This window comes from Chroicocephalus ridibundus, chromosome 6, assembly GCF_963924245.1.
Source record: "Chroicocephalus ridibundus chromosome 6, bChrRid1.1, whole genome shotgun sequence".
NCBI lineage: Eukaryota > Metazoa > Chordata > Aves > Charadriiformes > Laridae > Chroicocephalus > Chroicocephalus ridibundus.
Window position 1 is genome coordinate 19,853,477 of NC_086289.1, and position 17,193 is coordinate 19,870,669.

The 17,193-nt window shown below is 48.8% G+C and overlaps 1 protein-coding gene across 3 annotated transcripts; it reads right to left on the reverse strand.

The window, feature by feature from the left end:
- Positions 1 to 8,254: 8,254 nt before the first annotated feature.
- On the reverse strand, positions 8,255 to 16,960 carry TMEM72 (transmembrane protein 72). 3 transcript variants are annotated; one of them, XM_063339794.1, is made up of 5 exons: positions 16,524 to 16,960; positions 12,478 to 12,544; positions 11,982 to 12,053; positions 11,106 to 11,245; positions 8,268 to 10,921 (listed from the first exon to the last, which is right to left on the reverse strand). In XM_063339794.1, exons 1-5 carry the CDS (start codon positions 16,591 to 16,593, stop codon positions 10,461 to 10,463), a joined length of 810 nt encoding a protein of 269 aa, XP_063195864.1. In that variant the 5' UTR covers positions 16,594 to 16,960; the 3' UTR covers positions 8,268 to 10,460. The 3 variants fall into 3 exon arrangements, with proteins under 3 accessions (XP_063195865.1, XP_063195866.1, XP_063195864.1); XM_063339795.1 differs by lacking the exon at positions 11,982 to 12,053 and having other exon boundaries at positions 8,255 to 10,921; positions 16,524 to 16,957; XM_063339796.1 differs by lacking the exon at positions 16,524 to 16,960 and having other exon boundaries at positions 8,255 to 10,921; positions 11,982 to 12,045.
- Positions 16,961 to 17,193: the final 233 nt, after the last annotated feature.

Genomic DNA, 17,193 nt, shown 5'->3' on the forward strand with positions numbered 1-17,193 from the left:
AAGGCAGAGGTAGATAATTGCTTACGGCAAACCGACTTCTCTACGTGGTACACCAGCTGTCAACTACTAGTGGGTGAAATTATAAACACAGGTTGTATGTTCATACAGGGTGTGCACGCGCAACCCTTTACTCACAATGTCTACTTTTTTCCTTAAATGGCAACTCACCTCAGAGTTTTGGGGAAATCTTGGGGAAATTATTTTTTGCAGAATCACAGAATTTCAGCCACTAATCTGTCTGCTTTACTTTAAACTTTGACCACTGCTACATTTGGGACACTGGACAAAGAAAAGGAGTGTAGCAAGATAAGGCGCTACACAAGGCGCCAGCAATCAGTCCATGGATCCACCAACAGAATGTAACCAAACATGGGGTTTGGTGCTGTTTGAGATGTCCTTGGGCATCCTGCCTACCTCTGGGATTTATCCTAGGCTTTGTGTGTATCCATTTTGGCTGAACCAGTTTTTTGCTGGATCATTTCTGGAGGGTGTGAAGTGTTTTATCCTTATCGGTTAAAGATCACTTTATTTATGAAAATACTAGTAAAATAACAAAGACTGGATTTGCCAGTATCCTTCACTTGGTTTATGCAAAGCAGCAGTCAGATTTTCAGATGCAGAAGAAGCTTTCCATCTATGACGCCTGATGGCATAAATTGGTTAAACTTGTGGGCATCTGTTTTCTGCAAAATGTTCACTATTGGTTGCTGAGCATTATAGGGAAAAAAAGGATGAATGAAAAGTAGGATGTAGTTTACGAGAGGAATTCTAAGCAGTTTTTCCTTTCACAAGTGATGCAGACTAGCCAGTTCTCTGCATTCAAAGCCATGCACGAGTTCTCCAGGATCACCAGGAGCTCCCAGTTTTCAAGACTTTTCTCTCTGACTGAGGCATCTCTTGGAACAGGAGCTGATGTCTGATATCCTCACATGACTCCAGGAGCAGCAGTTCTAATGGAAATGCCAACCAACCTTTCAATAAAATCTTAGTAAATTTATAAATTTATAACACCATTATAATTCAAATTATGGCTTTTCACAGCTACTGCAAGCATGACAAGTATTAGTACGAGCATAGAGGGTTTGATATTATCCTTGGACTTCAGAATACTTGATCGGTAATTTCATAGTTTTTCATCCAGTTCTTTGATGTTGTGCTGGTTAGAGAGTTTTTTGAATTTTTTTTGATTTTTTTTCTCATTACTGATATATTTGGTTTTGGTATTAACTCTGTTGGTGAGGCTACTTTATGCCCAGGCTTTTCTAGTCATGGTATGTTTCCTTACAAGTAACAGGCCATTGCACTTGCACAGATCCGTACAACACAGAGGGAGCGTGTGTAACTGCAAAGCATGTGCTGCAGAGATTAGCTCTCGTAGCGTGCTAGTCCCAGAGGGCTTGCTGCCTTTGAAACATCAAATGCACTATGCGTCAGCCACCCAGCATGCACTCATGCATTTCTCTCTGGGAAATCACAGCCAGAAATAGTGTAACTGCACCTAATTGGAGACAATCATCCTGATATTTCCCATCAAAGCAATGTGGATTTACTGGAGGGACACAAAATGCAATAGCAGGCTTTTACTATGCAATGCACATTTGTCTTGTTTATTAGTAATAGGTACGGGAAATCATTTAGGATGAACCTGGTTTGCCTAAACGCAATTGTAGCATGAAGAGGTGTGGTATCTCCTGTATGAGCTGAGGAAAAGCTGGTTAGCTGCAATCACGATGCTATAAGAATGTGCCATTCCCATACACACCCTGGTGCGCCACGTCTCTGAGTCCCATCCAGTCACCTCCATCTGCATGGTGGTGCACGTTGTCCCGTTGTTCCTCCCACGAAACCACACAGCTGTGCTGCAAGAAGCAGCGTATTGCACAACGTGTTCAAACCATCTCAGAATTAAAAAGCTGATGGAAAAGTTATACAGGGTAATTAATTATCATGTATCCACATGTTTGCTTATGTTTGCTATGTGTTTACTTTTTTTCAGTCTGCCTTCTGGTCTTTGAAGGGGAAGGAACCACTCCTAATATATGTGACAATTGCAGTTCCAAATTCAACCATATGTTGCCATACTTCTGCTCAGGATGAATGAAACAAATCTTCATTTACCCTCTTCTTGTTCACGAGGTGAGGCCAGCTGGTAACCTAGCCAGTCTCCTGTCCTTTGTCTACTCTTCTGTTCTTCAGTCTTTTCAGTCCTGTCAATGTTCTCTACTCACAGACGTGGGAAAAAATGTGCATTTGAGAAAGTACTATAATTTTAAAACAGAATCACTAACTTACCTTTGGACTTCAGCCCTGGTCCATCAATGAAGAGCCCTCAGCAATTCCACATTTCTAGTAGTGGCAACTTGAAATTATACCTACATTGGAATTACATTTCTATTGGAAAGCTAAATCTATTCCTTTCCATTCCAGTCTAGTCTAATCTAGTCTAGTCCATTCCGTCTACTGTATTCCCTGATCCATGTATTCTCCTGAAAATCAATATATTCTTTCTTATAGAAGAGACTACAATGCAACCTGCTGTCTCAGGTCTTTTTCTGAATGTCGGCCATGTATAGTAGATGTGATTTCGGAGATGTTGCCCATAAAACAATTCCCTGACTCCTTTTCGTGCACGTCCATTTGTAAGTGATTCATCCAAGGCAGAGTAAATTTATAGACTTGTGAACTGAGAAGCTTCTTATGACTACTTTGAATAAATCAGATTTAAAACATGATTAGATAGATCAAATGAAATATAAACCACAGTGTAGTTAAACAGAAATTCTACTTGGCTTCAGTGCAACAACTTCTTAGCAGCTATCCTGTGCAGGTATACTGTATCTTTCATCTTAGTAACTATAGAATTAAAAAACATTGAGACTGCCAAAAGAAATGAATGTTTTCAGAAATATGATTTATCTTTCAATTTCTAATTACTGTTACATGAAATGTCTGCAAAACTTGATTACAAATTATTGTTAATGATTTTCCACTTGAGAGTGGCATCGATTGCATCCCATTCAACTTGTAGTTTTCACTGTGCTTGCCTGAGATGTACAATCTGTTTAAGCAAGAAAAAAACCCCATCTGAGTGCCAGTAAAATGAGAGTTACAGTCTTATACAAAAGGTTTAAGACATTGCTTAAGCTGATTTTTCTTCCACTTTTTTATTGTTTTACTGACTTAGCTGTTTGTGGGGCAATAACTCCAGTAATTACTTTTGTCAACCAAACTATTGAGTAACAAAACTAAGCTTTGGCATGGTAGCCCCATGCAGACCTGGGTGGCTGTATGAGCGTTTCACAGGTGTCAGCCACACAAGAGTGGAAACCATGGAAAATGCCAGGGAGGGCAGGCAGCTGGAGCCAAACTCTGGGTATTTCTCTGCTGTCATTTGAAGTTTTAAGCAAGTAACAAGAAAGGAGAGAGCCTGGGCAGAATGGCATGCAGGACATTGTTTCAGGGCAGACCCAGTACAGTGGCTGCACTAACATTTCCATGGCAATATAAATTCTGGATGGTATGTTTTCCTTTGTCTGGTAGTTTGTATCGCATGATCTGCCGTGGTACCTTTTCTAAAAACGCAGTGTTCATTATTGATGGAGTAACTCACACATGTGGTGCTGTTTCAGAGAAGACCAAAGCTGTAATTAATGAGTTTGGGGCATTCTTAATTGTGGCTGCAGGACACAAAACAAAAAAATATTTTGCCATTTTGTGCCACCTTTTCCATGGTTGAAAGTGCTGTGTAAGTGGAAAACAAAGGCACACAGTAACAGCAACTTTATGAATAATGTCAGGTTACGAAAGCTAAAGATAATTTGTATTTATAACTATCTGATAAATACATGAGCAGAGGGACTATGTTGTGCTTTTGTGTGGAGTTTTGATTTAAAAGGAATCAGCTTGAATGAAGGAATGTTTGTGCCTGTGACTACCAGTTGGAAGTGAAGAAATCATAAAACAAGTTAGCATGGGGTTGAAAAAATAATTATAGCATAAATGTGATAGTTTAGTACTGGATAAGAGCCAGGAGAAATAATGACAACAGCAGAGCCTTCTCCATTTCCAAACCAGTCAGCAGGAATTTGTTTGCAATTTCCTTCTTATGGCACTTCCACATGAGAGATGTTGACAGTAAGATTGTCATATTTTTACACTGTGACCACATGCAGTCCCAATGTGAAACACATAACATGTCTTTTGCTGGAGAAGATGCTTTGACTTCCATTTATGCAGCTGACGATTTCTTCCAAGCTTGCAGATGCTTGCATGAGAAACAGATGCTGAGAGGGAATAATAATTAATTTGAGAGGAATAAGGTGGAATTCACTTTCATGCCTGGGCTTGGGTTTTTCAGAGGAAGGTGCGGCTAAAAGGTATAATTTCCTTCCCAAGCCCTGCCCCTCAAGAACCTCTCTGGTCAAGCTTCCATGCTGTGCTGCTACAAATATATACGCCCAGGGAGGAGTTCAGGTTGCTAGCTTCGCCCACCGGATCTGGGAGCATGGGAAGGATCTGAGTGTTGTAATACACCTACACCTTCATAGGCAGCCTCAGCCTTCCTGAGCACGTGAAATGGGGACAGGGGTCTGCAGCGTGGCATAAAGTGGGATGTGGCCCCTTCAGCTGAGGCAGGCTTGCTCCCATGCTGGGGACTGTCTCCTCTACAGGCACATCAGGGAAACAGGGAACCAAGAATGTGGACAAAGCTTGAAATGCAGAAATGTAGTGCTACTATATCAAATTCAAAAGCAATGTCACTGCACCAAATTCCCCTCGAGAATTCTCCTTGAGTGTGACCGAGGGAGTAACCAATGTAGAAGAGCTTCTTCAGCTCAGTTTTGTGCACAGTAAAGCTCTTTTTGTATACTTCTGTTTTCTCATGCTATTGAAGGAAGTGACACAGCCTAGCACAAAACCTTACTGAAAAAAACACAAACTTGCTTTTTCATGGTGCAAAATTTGTAGCGCATCAGCAGGCATCAAGAATTGGAAGGTGAGCTTTGCCCAAAAACAACAGAAAAACTGAACAAGTTAGTTAGGGCTGCCATATAGCCTCCTTTCACCAGGTTTGTCTCCTGTGCCTGCTGCCTTCTTTCCTTCTAGGCACAATTTTCTAGGTGTTGCCTCTCTCTGCTGTGTCGAAAGGCTCACCCAAATCAGCAGCTGCGAGCCTGGCTCTCCAGGGAGCTCAGGTGCAGGCGCAGCGGGCGATGCACCAGCCAGGGAGCAGGGTGCCAGCAGGGAGCTGGGGGCTGGTAAGCAAGGTTGGGCACCCGGGTGAATACCAAACCCAGCCCCTCCTACAGGGCAGCTTTGGAGGGGGAGGTGGTGGAAGGAGAGTTAGGGCAGGGGGGAACTGTGCAATCACATCACAGTATGTAATTTTGTTTAGCGTGAATCGATCAGCATGGTATCTTTTCTTAAATAGCTCTTCTGAATGAGGCCAGCTCTGGTCTGGAAAAGGTTGGGGTGAAGGAGAAACTGGGTAGAAGGAAGAGATGGAAGGGGGATGGGGATTAGTGTTATGATGCTCTTCACAACTTCCTCCTGTGCTGTATGAAGTCCCTTATAGGTATAGGCTGGGGTGAGGAAGAGCTGCCAGGAAACACTACTCCTCTTTTTTTTGGTTGTTTTTTTTTTTTTGTTGTTGTTTTTTTTTTGTTGGTTTTTTTTTGTTTGTTTGTTTTTTGTCTCAGGTATAGATTCCCTATATTACATGTGATCCAAAGACCTGTGTTGGGAAATCAAGTTCCTGGTATTTCGCATAGAGCCTCCAAGCAGGGTTCAATAAAGTCACATGCTGAGTGAATAGCTGCCTAGAATTAGTTTCCTGAAGGTACCTTAATCATTCACTAGGATGTAACCTAAGTGCAGTCATTTCACCAGTGGTATACAAGCTCCTGTACAGCAGCTGGAAGACAGATTCCTGCTTTTGCTCACGCCATGCCGAGACGATAAGGGAGCTGACAGTCCCAAGGAATCCCAGGCAGGTTTGGGATACGATTTATGGTTCCTGTAACTTCTTGCACAGCACAAAATGCAGGAGTCCAGCCAAAACAGAACCTGCATTTCTGGTCCAGCACATGGGAGAATCTCCTGAATGGGATGGGAGATGGTACAGGGCTGAGGAGTGGTAGTGTTGCAGGTGTGTGGGCATGCAGCTTTTGTAATCAAGTGGAGACAGGTCCTCTCCTGCATGTGGACATGACTCGATATTGAATTAGGAGCTGCCCATGACAGTGATGTTAATACCAGTCTTTGCTGCTGCAAGTGTTGCACATGCAGCTGGGCATTTCTGATTTCGAGTACTGACACTGCAGAAACCGAATATTACATTTTCCTCTCTAAATATACTTTATTTTCCTAACACTGCTGTTGTATGGATAAAACATTCCTATCCTGGTTTTGAACAGGGAGCAGTGCTCAGAGAAACTGGGGTGCAGAGTCCCCAGGGAGAGGCAGGGAGTTTGGAGGGTGGGAGAACTGTGGTGGGGCAGGTCGTGCGCCCGCCTGTGGGCTGGGCAGCAGCTACTCCTGCTAGTGTGCACTGGAGGCAGAGGGGAATTGTAACTGAAGCCTGCACTGAAATCTATTTTTGCCATCCTATAAAAGTTAAAATGGAGTAATTGTTTGCAACAGTGGTTCACCAAGTTGGCTGTCAAGCAGCACTGTAGAGTGTTTCCAATGCATATGTACATGCAAAGCAGGCAAATTTTTTCCTCACGCAGGGAAATCTTTGCAAGAAATTTTGAAGAAAACTATTTCTGCCAGGATTACCTCACAGAGTTTCACCTTACGCATATATTTCTTTTGGATGATTCATCTTGTTTCCTTTCAGTGTGTGAATCCATAGGAGTTTATAGCTTTATACATTCAGCTCTAGCTCAGTGGCTTAATCTCAATGGATTAGCTGTATCATGAATTAACTGTAACACAGGCAAAAATTACATAGCAACGTTCATCTGGTGCTGTGTGAATTTACAGTTCAGGAAGCTCAAATTCAGCTATTACTGCACTGCACATTTAATAGTGTCAAGTTCTTCCTCTTTTTCTTTTCCTGCAATTACCCCGCATATATGAGAGTTTTCATATACAGGCCCCCCAACAGCATCTCTGGTGCTTTCAGTAGCCCCTGGGACATCCCTCACAGCTAAATGTAGGGACAGGGGCCAACACAAAAGTGCACACTAGAGCAAATAATCTCTGAGCCCTCTGCAAAGTCATCTGACACCCCCTGAGGCTGAACGTTTCCTTTGCACTGGGATTTTAAAGAAAGCTTGAGGCTGCACTTCTTGAAGCAGTTGAGTTGCTCTAACAGCCTGCTGCCTCTGAAAGGGCTGCTTTTATCCCCCATCCCTTCCATTTTGTGGCTGGCCCTTCCTTCCGTGAATTTATTTGGCTCATTATCCCAGAAGATAGCCACCGGCTTTCTTTTTCCTAATTATTTTCCCTTTGAGCTAACGAGCTGTGTCAGCCAATGGAGCTGGCAGATAGCACCAGGGGTGGGATGAGTGGTGAGGAGCAGAGCGGGGATGTACAAACAGACTTCTTGGCAGGGGCAGCCCTGGGAGCAGCTCAGCCCCCGTGGCAGGAGAGCACCCGTATGCTGCTGTTTGGGGCACAGACCGGCTGCCTCTGGAGCATCCTGCTCCCAGCTCTGTGGTCCCAGCACTTCCCTGGCACTGGTGGAGGCTCTTGGCAGACTCCAGGGTGAGCCAGCCGTGGACCTTAACTGAACAGACAATTTAATACCACAGAAAAGACGAGCAGCTTTTTTCCAGCCGTCATCTGCTGAGCCTGCTAGCTGTGAGGCTGGAGAGGAGCCAGGCCAATACAAGGAAGCAGGCAAGAAAAGCAACCAGGTCCAGTGCTGTCTCCAGGAAGGCTGAACAACCACCTCGCCTGTAGCTTCCCCCCATCTGGCTTCCTAAGGGAAATCTATGCCAGACTTCAAAAGATGAACGTAAAAGCTGAAATAGCTAATTCTGCAGACGCTAACTATTACAAACTCATTTTATACACTTCGCAGAGCAATGAGATTTGCTCCCCATGCACATCAAGGCGTGGCAGGTGCTCTGACCTCATTACTTCTCCCCTTGCCCTGCTGCCCCACCAGTACGAAGTCTGGGGCTGATTGAGCCAGGGCTGAAGGATAACGTTTGTCGCAGAGCAGCTCTCCCCACCCAGGCTGCCCTGGAGCTTTGCTCAGGGCTAGAGAGGAGGCTGCAGAAATGTGGTTTTTCTCTCGTCAGCAGATCGCTTGATCTATTGGGAGCAGTGCCTTTTCAACAAACCTTATCTCCGTGTGTGTAATTAATTATGCAAAGTTCAAAGAAGAGCCTTGGATGATGCAGAAAGCTGAGCTTGCTTATGAGAGCAGGTCTGTTAGCAGAGCGCAGCCTTTTGGGGCGGAGTTGGCAAGGGGGGGTACCTTGTTAGCATGTCTGGGTCAGGACCTTTGTTGATGCAGCTATGCTGTATGGCCACCAACTTTAGAATAAAATAGCTTTATTTTTATTTCTTAATGTGATGAATACACCTGCTTGAGGGTGGAGCTGTGGCTTGATCACGGGCTTGTGGCTATCAGTTGTGCAGTGTTAGGCTGTAAAAATGGGCACAATTTTCTGAAGACATTTTTGCAGGTGCAAAACCACCCTAAAGGCAGGTGTGTACGTGACTCTTCCCCAGCATTCATTTATGGGGTGGTAGTTTAATTTGTGCAGCCAGAAGATCTCTAATCCATATATCGTGCTTAGAACAGGTTGATACCAGCTATCATTTTAAATGTTGGTGATGCAACAAAAAGCTTTTGGGTTGTAGGAATGATAAGTGTGTACAATCATTCAGAAGCTTCTCTTGTGGACAGTTTCATTATTAAACACAGGCAATCAAAGACTGAGAGTCAATATCTTCCCCATCCATCCCCCAGATTAGGAGTCACTTAGAAAGAGTTTATTAAAAAGTAGCATTGGGTTCTTATCTCAATTGCATTCTGATTTTTGAACACTTACACTTCACATTTTCACACTGCAAACTACTCTGCTTTCCTAAATGAACAAGGTGTTTGTGACTCAGAGAGCTGAGATTTTAAAAAGAAGAAATAATGTATTTCCAAGGAAAACAGCCAGCCCCACCAGCTTCTACCTTATAAACAGTTTAAGCAGGTCTCAGGGATCTTCTCTCCTTACCACCACCTCACCCCAATGCTTGTGTGTCTGGCTCAGAGCAGTTGTAAGTCTTCATGCCAGCAGCGGTGACAGTGCAGCCTCATGTGCTGTGTCTGAGAAAATCCAGCCACCTGAGCTCTTTCCCATCTGCAGCCAAAAGAGTTGCTTGATGCTGCTGAGAGGGTCTTGGTGATGACATCTCCAGGCACGGATGGCATTTGCCACCTGGAAGCAGAAAGTCTTGGTCCTCAGGTGGGAGAGTGCCAAGGAGACGAGTTGAACAGGAGAGAAATGCCTGACTATAGGTGAATGGTCCTTAAAGGGCAGAATATATGGTAGGATTAAGCCAGAAGTGAAGGGTTAAGGGAAGAGCTGGCATGGAGGGGCCTGGGGGGGGACAGAATTGTAACTTTATTATTGCCTTTGCCCACTGGAGCCCATAATTAACACATAGAGGGAGTTACACATGGTCTGCTGTGCCAAGGCGGTGCTGGACCTCATGACCCGAGTTGCTACATCATTCCAAAGCTCTTCTAACCCAAGAGGGTTGTCCGGGCAGGGGACACCAGGAAAACCCTGGGTCCTCCCTGCTCCTGCGTAGATATCCCCAAGGTCAGAGGTGATTTCCCTGCTGGGCTCAGAGCATGTCTCAGGGGAGGGCACTTCACGGGTGCTAGCCCCAGGGGTGTGCTTGGTCTCAGCACACCTCTGAAATGACGTTTTGGATGCCCTGGGCCCGCTGCAGCCAGTGCAGATGCTGTGAGGGAACCTGCAGGCTGTGGTGCCCTGTGCTGGCTGTGTCCCAGCCCTGAGCACTTCCACACACAGCGAGGGCAGGAGGGAGAACACTGCCCACGGCAGAGGCTGCTCCGGGGGCACGGCGGTCTACCCTCCTCCTGCTGCTGCTGCTGCCTCGTGGGAGGCCCACACCACAGCTGTGAAGTTAGGCAGGAGCAGTTGCTGTGATGTGTAGTGCCATAACAGAGGGTGACCCACACGTGAGGCCATGGGAGCAGAAACCTTACTGTGCTGGCACTACCCTGGCTGAACCCCCACCTGTCACCTGGGCACGGCGCTGCAGGGGCTGGGGACAGCCACTGGCTCTGTCACAAGGTGTGGGACCACGTAGTGCGAGCAGGCCCTCAAAAAGGGGGCTGACACAGTTGTCACCCTGGAGGCAGGGAGGGCAAGGAGGGCCGCCTCTCGGGGCCCCTCAGCTGCTAGAGTGGCAGGGAGAGATGCCAGGGGCAGGGGTAGCATGTCTGCCCTGTCCTTCCTCCTGCTGAGGGCTCAGAAGAGGCCTGTGGAGCTGAGGGGAGCGAGGATGACGGGGGCATCGGGAGGGGTGAGGATGGGTGTTGTGTCCGACGTCGTCTCTTCAGCCTCGCTCTCCACGTCCTCCAAGCTCTCGCTGACAGAGGGAATGATCTGCACCACCTTCTCCTGGAAGTGCACTTGCTTGCGTGGGGCCAATGGGGCCGCTGGTTGGGCAGGAGCTGCTGGAGCTGGGCTCCTGTCCTTGCTGCCCTTTAGGATGCTCTTCATGTGGCCCAGCAGCGAGCGGTGCTGGTCCCTCTGGGACCCATGGAAGGTGTAGGTCTGCTCAGTGTCACCAGCAACGGTTGGGGCTGCCACAGTGGCTGAAGGGTCCACGTACTGGCCCACCTGAGGATGTGTCTCTTTGTGCTCTGGGCTCTTCCTCCTCTTGCTCAGCAAGAAATAGGCCAGGGCAGTGAGCACCAGCATGGACCCTGGGGAGAAGGCCATGTTGGTTGAGGGTTGGGGCAAAGCGAAGAGCTCACCAAGCAGTGCTTGGTCCAGCTAGCTCAGTGGTCCCCACAATCGATCCACACCCCACACATCCCTGCCCTCTCAGGCCCCCAGCAGACCATGCTCCCATCCGCACTGTTCCCCACCCTAGCACGGGCTCCTCACCAGGGATGGTGACGTGCCAGACAAGGACGGGATGCAGGAAGCAAGCCACCGATAGCAGTGTGTACCCCAGGAATTTCTGGAAGCTCCCCGGGCGTCTAGCTCGCTTCCAGCAGGCCTGTGCCAGGGAGTTGGGCTCATATCTGCAGAGAGAAACAGAGGTCTTTGTGGGATGGGGCACCAAGCACATGGCAAGAAGGTCTGGATTTAACAATCACCTATCTAAAGGTTCAGATCCTTGCTCTGGCATGCCAGGAAACCACTGTGTTTGTCAGGGAAGGTAAGCAAAGCCTGAGCCTCTCCGATGGCGGGAAGAGGCCGGGGGCTAGATCTGCCAGAGGTCAGCATCTCAGGCCCTCTCTCCTTGGTGCATTTGCTCACTGCAACCAGTTGAGTGCCCATTAGCTGGAGAAAGGCATTGCCTCTAAGCTTTTGAAGCAGGCCTTTTGAGTTTATGCTAAAAGACAGCAGAAAAGGGCTCAGCCTCTGAGAAGTACATAAGGATTTTCTGCTTTCTAACTTAAACTTCTGTGCTGTCTCTGGGAGGGAGCAGCAGCTCCCTCTGGGGATCTGGCTCTTCCTTCAACCGTGGCCCATTGTAGGGCTTCATAGTGGGTGTTAAGCAGGTGCTGCAGACCAGGCTTTGTCCTGCTGATGCTCAGCAAATAATGGCACAAGGCTGGGTTAAAACAGGTTTAGCTGGCTGTGGACATGGCCCCACTTACCTCCCCCTTGCCTGAGTGCACTTGCCATGGCAGTAGGGGCAGGACCTTTGGTTGGGCACTTGCAGCTCAGCTAGGTCTGGCGTTGCCTGTAAGGGGCAAATTGCCTTAGGGAAGTCCCACCAAGGCTGGAGAAGACTGGACAGGATCTACTCACGTGAAGCACATCTCCAGGAACAAACTGATAAAGAAGAAGCCTTCACAGACAGTAACTGCAACCCCTGAAAAACTGAAAGGTGGAGCTGTCAGGGTGGCAGAGCTGGGCTTGTGTATGCTCTCCAGGTGGCAGAAGGGGCATAGAGGGCCAGGATTTACTATACAGTTCACAGTAGAGTCTGTGTGCTGGGGTCTGGACACCCTCTGCTCAGATGGTTTGTGGAGAGCTCAAAGCCCTTCTGCCTCCAGAGGGTCAGCTTGCAGCCAGTGTCACCTCTGGCCTGCCTTAGACTGCAGTAGCATGGGTGATGCCGTAGCATGACTTTCTCTAACAGAAATAGCTTACTTCTCTGAAACTTAGAGATGGAGATCTGAATTCCCCAAATCCTCGGACACTGCTCCCTGTTGCTGTTGCAGTCTAGTCTGGTGCTACATATGGTGGAGGGGTCAAACGAGTCACCCCCACTGTCTCTGATTCCAAGGGCAAAAATACTCACAGCAGATAGAAAGCCAGGCTTTTGAACTGTCCTCGCTGCAGCGTTTCTACGCCCACACCGATCAACACTAGAAAGAGAAGGCAGGAAAGATGCTGACTGCAGGGTTGGTTCCCAACTCCCCAGTGCCCCACCAGGCACCAGGAATAATGCCCCGGTTTCCACACGGGCTGGTGAGGTGGCTCCTCCAGTGCTATGCAGCATGTTAGGACTGCCAGCACCAGTGATTCATGCTGACACACCAGCCCGAGGAGAGTCAGAGCTGAATGCTGGCCTTGACATACAGCCCAGAAACCCATCCCAGCTGCACCCCTGTCACAGCAGCCTTGCCACTGCGTGGGCAGGGGAGAGGCGCCTTGGGGATACCAGCTGGCCATGGAGAGCTGGGGTAGGTGAGCATCAGTGTCTTGTGTCCCTTCTACCCCCTGCCATGCCGCTTCATCACGGCTGCCACAGGGAGTTCCCTTCCACTGCCCCATCCACCTCTGCCCCCTCCCTGTCTGGGGACCTCTCTGCCCAGGTCCCCCCAGCGCCTGCCAGCCCCTCTCCCCTGCCCTCCCTGCTTGCCCAGGCCTGCTGCACCCCACACATGGCTGCAGGGCAGCAGCAGGACAGGGGAACCGTGCCAGCTGCCTTCGCAAATGGCTGTAGCTGTAGCCATGGCATCAAGATCCTTTGCTAGCCAAACAGAAAAACATATAATGGGAGCAGGCAGATTAAAACCAGGGAATGAACGTCCATTCAGTGCCCCGGCCAGCACAGCACACTGGGGAGTCAGTTTAGGGGGGATTAAGAGTATTAGTGAGGCTAAAATCTTCCCTGGACTGGCCACTGGGGGCCAATAGCTTCAGGGGATGGAAAATTTTCTTCAACATCCTTCAGTTCCCCACAGGACTGTTTCCAAAATGGTGCAGAACCGAAGTGCCTTGCACCAGCTGCAGCAAGCTGGTTGGTCGGTGACCAGCTGGTCACAGCACAAAAGCACCACTGGTGTGGGGCTGCACGGAGCCCAGGTCTCATGGCCAGGGCATCGCTGTAGGCAGTCACCGCACTCCTGTCCGCACTTGGTGTCTACACATCTCACCAAGCAGTCCCTGCCCATCCACTGGTGCTCAGGAAGTTCACCACTGGTCCTGCTCATTGCATGCTGGCCAAGGCTTGAGGTGCCAGTTGGCTTTATTTACCTGAGCTGTGGTTTACCCAGCTGGAGAAGGGTACCAGGATCCCAAATGGGAATGCAGACCAGTGTCCATCAAGCCCACGAGGTGGGTGAATTCTGAGGGTCTGTGCCCGAGCACACAGCTCTCCTGTCCAGGCTGAACAAACCCCCTCTGTGGTCTCCCTGTGTCACCTGCAGCTGCTGGCCCCTGTCAGACAGGGGAACGCATGGGGCCTACAGGTTGCCCTCCTCCTTGGAGGCTGCCTCTCCAGCCTTGAGCAGGGGCATGGGGAAATCAGTTCCATCAGGGGCTATGAAGCTGTGTGAGCTGTGTAATCCTACATGCAAAGTATTGTTCTTTGCTGTCTCGTGACTGAGAAGCCTTCTTTATAATCTTTCCTACAAACGTGGAATGGATTCATTCATCCATTCATTCCCTGCAGATGAATGCAGAATTCAACAGCTTGGCGGTTACGCTTGAGTCTCTGCTCTGGATGGGGAGGTTTCCTGATTTTGCACAGCTTCTGCTTTATCCACAAAGTTGTTTGGATGAAGAATCTGCAAGAAGCAAGGGCTGTTTCCGAGGTGTTTGATTGGACTAGTTACTGCCTTGATTTGGATCTTATCCAAGCCATGTGGCTAAAGGCACATGATTAGGAATTAAATGGTTGAAAGCATGAGAATTAAGAAGTAAGTATGGACTCTCTCCCTAGATGCAGAAATCACAAGGCCTCAAAATCTCTTAACTACAGAGATGCCCCAAACACTGTAGCGAATTGTGGGGCCGTTTGATCACTCTTCATGAGGCTCTGCCGATGGCGGGGATGTCGAATTTCTTACACGCAAGAAACCCTGTAGCCCCACAATTGCAGCCATTACGCTCCAAGATCCTGAGGGAAGGGGAGGTTTATTTTCTGTGGGTAACCTTCTGTGTTTGCAAGCAGTTTGCGCAGCTGGCCAGGCCTTCTCAGAATCAATTAGTGAGTCTGATGCACTCTCCTCTCCCTTTCATATTTTTTTTTTTCAAACAAAACCCACGGGATTCTCTTCTGCATGGTTTCCATTTCATGCAAAAACCTCACACACCTCATCAGGCACTAAACACTGCATCGAGCTGTTTTCTTAGTCCATTGAGACACATAGAGGAATAAAACACAGGCACCTCCCATTCTTCACCGGCCTTTTGGGAAAGTCAGGTGATACTGGGAATGCATCAGAGCTATGAAAAAGCGCAGAGAGAAATAGTGCAGCTGTCTACGCTCTGTGATGCTCAGCAGAGAGACTACCGCACTGCTCGTTTCAAGAACTACAGAAAGGTGCAGATGATGCAAAATGACTGAAAGAAAACAAGCAGTAGAGAGAGAAAGGGATTGTATTCCACTAAGACACTCCCAAATTGTAAGCTACTTTCAATTTTGCTGTTCTAGCTCTAGTTTTCCCATGGCAAAAAACTCATGTTTTCTCCCAGGAAGGTCTCTATGAGTTTCCTTGGAGCTTTAAGGGAGAATAAGACCAGCATGGGGCTGATGTGGGTCCAGGGGGATGGAGAAAGGAAGAGATTTACATTCACTGGTTGAAGCTGTGTCCCAGCTCCTATCTGTTGCAGTCTTATCATGATGTGCACTTATCTGCTGGGAGTTTGTATAAACTCAGAGACTCAGATTTCTGCCCGTTATCAGTCATTTAAAGCACATTCCAGAGCAGAGTCTCCAGTGTCCCAACTGGGCTTCAGGTGTCCCTGGGGACCTGTGCTCTCTTCAGCTGACCTGTGTGCTTTCTACTTTGCCCCTGACTTGAGCAAAGTGTCTTTCATGGCTGCAGTTGGTAAAGGAAATGAGAAGGTAGGAGGGCCTGCTGTGACCTACTCTGCAGTGTCTGAATCTGAAATTCCTGGGGGTCTGACATGGGAACCACAGGCACCCCCTCAAGTCACCTCTCCCCAGGAACCCCTGGTTCACACCTCTAGCCTTTAGGCAAATCAGGCACTTTGATCTCTGCTTTATTGATGGGGAAACTGAGGCAGACAGCACTGCCTGTCCTGTCCCATAACAATGAGTCAGCAGCAGTGCCAGACTGAACCCCTGAGCCCTCTGCGTTAGCTGTTTCGACACGTCCTGTCCTGAGATGCCCGATATGAGCGGGTTATTCACCACAGTTCAGTCCTTCTGGCTGCGATGCTCTGTCTGAGACAGCCGGCTCAAAACACCTGCATTTCACCTGAAACCAGGCACGCGGATGTGTCACCAAACCCCGAGGACGCTGGTCCCAAGCAGCCCCCGGCAGCGGGTGAGAGGACACAACTATCCAGGTGGGTGAATTTATGGTGTTTGTACTGCAGCTATAACCTGAACCACTTCCTGAGCCTGATCCCTGACGGGTTGCTAGAGAGGCAGAGCAGCACTTTGCCAGTAGCTGTGCCACCATGGCTGGGACCTCTCCATCCTGCCTGGCACAGGACAACTCACTGCGCACAGCACAGGTTGCTCCTCCTTCATTTTCACAACCCATGGAGCAGCCTGGCAGTTTTGCGCAGCCATGAGTATTTTGCTTTTCAGTCTCATTCACATCTTGCCTGTGCCCATGTCTGTTCTTACAAGAATGTAATTTAGTTTTCTTTTCCATTTGTGCTTTAGCTTGTTCTCTGCCATACTAAATGCTGGCTCTTCCTTTTGGATGTCTCACTGTGCCTCCCACAGCATTCGGAAAGAGCCTGGCCAGGCACCCAGCTCTCTCCCTCCCTGGGTCCCAAAGCAAAAGTGATTAAGTTTCCTTGTCCCCTTTGTAGGATGGGGCAGGGGCTGCACCTGGCCAAAGGCAAGGAGACAGCTCAGGGGTCCCGACACCCGCTCAGCGCCTTTTAGTACCAAAGAAAAAGCGAGCTTGCTCTTACCTGCTGCGGTGGAGATGCCCAGCAATCGGCAGGTGTATTCCAGGGCACTCCAAAGCCCCTTGTGCCCCATGGTGAAGAGATGAAGATTGCGGTGCCGGCCAGGCAGAAGCTCCCTCTTCAGAGCTCCCACCTCAGGCGTAGTCCAGCAGCTCCCAGTTGTAGCCAGAGCCTCCCGTGCCTGGGACTAAGTGACCTTCCTGAAGGAAAGGGCAGTGGGTGCAGGACGGGCCACCTCCAGCAGGGCCTCCCAGGGAAGGGTGGTCGGAGAGCGAGCTGCCACCACAGGGAACCGGTCAGCACTGCTTCCCGCTGCTCCCGCCGGGGCTGCGGAGACTTGGCCTTTTCCTGCTTGCCGGTTGCTCGCGTTGCCGGCCCAGCAGTGATTAATGATTGGTAAGGGGGGGGTGCGGCTTTGGGAGCATTTGCACCCGGGGTGCACGGCCTTTCCTGCTCCTGAGGAGGAGGCACTGGAAGCCCAAGCTGATTAAATGCATGTGAAGTCATTAGTGCTGTGCGGCTCCCGGCAGGTTAACCATTTGTGAGGATGGTGATGTTTGCTCTTGGTGAGACAGTGGCACATTCCTGATGGGTTGCGGGGTTCCCAGGGCACCCCAGTCCTGCTGCCTCCTGCAGCTGAGCTCCCCACCATGGCTGCTGCTCACCGTGCAGG

Excerpts from the sequence above, each read along its gene's own strand:
- TMEM72 (XM_063339794.1), bottom strand. The coding sequence starts at position 16,593 with ATGGGGCACAAGGGGCTTTGGAGTGCCCTGGAATACACCTGCCGATTG. Across the intron at positions 12,054-12,477 it reads AGCCTGGCTTTCTATCTGCT|TTTTTCAGGGGTTGCAGTTA; the intron begins GTGAGTATTTTT and ends TCCACCTTTCAG. Across the intron at positions 11,246-11,981 it reads TTCCTGGAGATGTGCTTCAC|ATATGAGCCCAACTCCCTGG; the intron begins GTGAGTAGATCC and ends TTCTCTCTGCAG.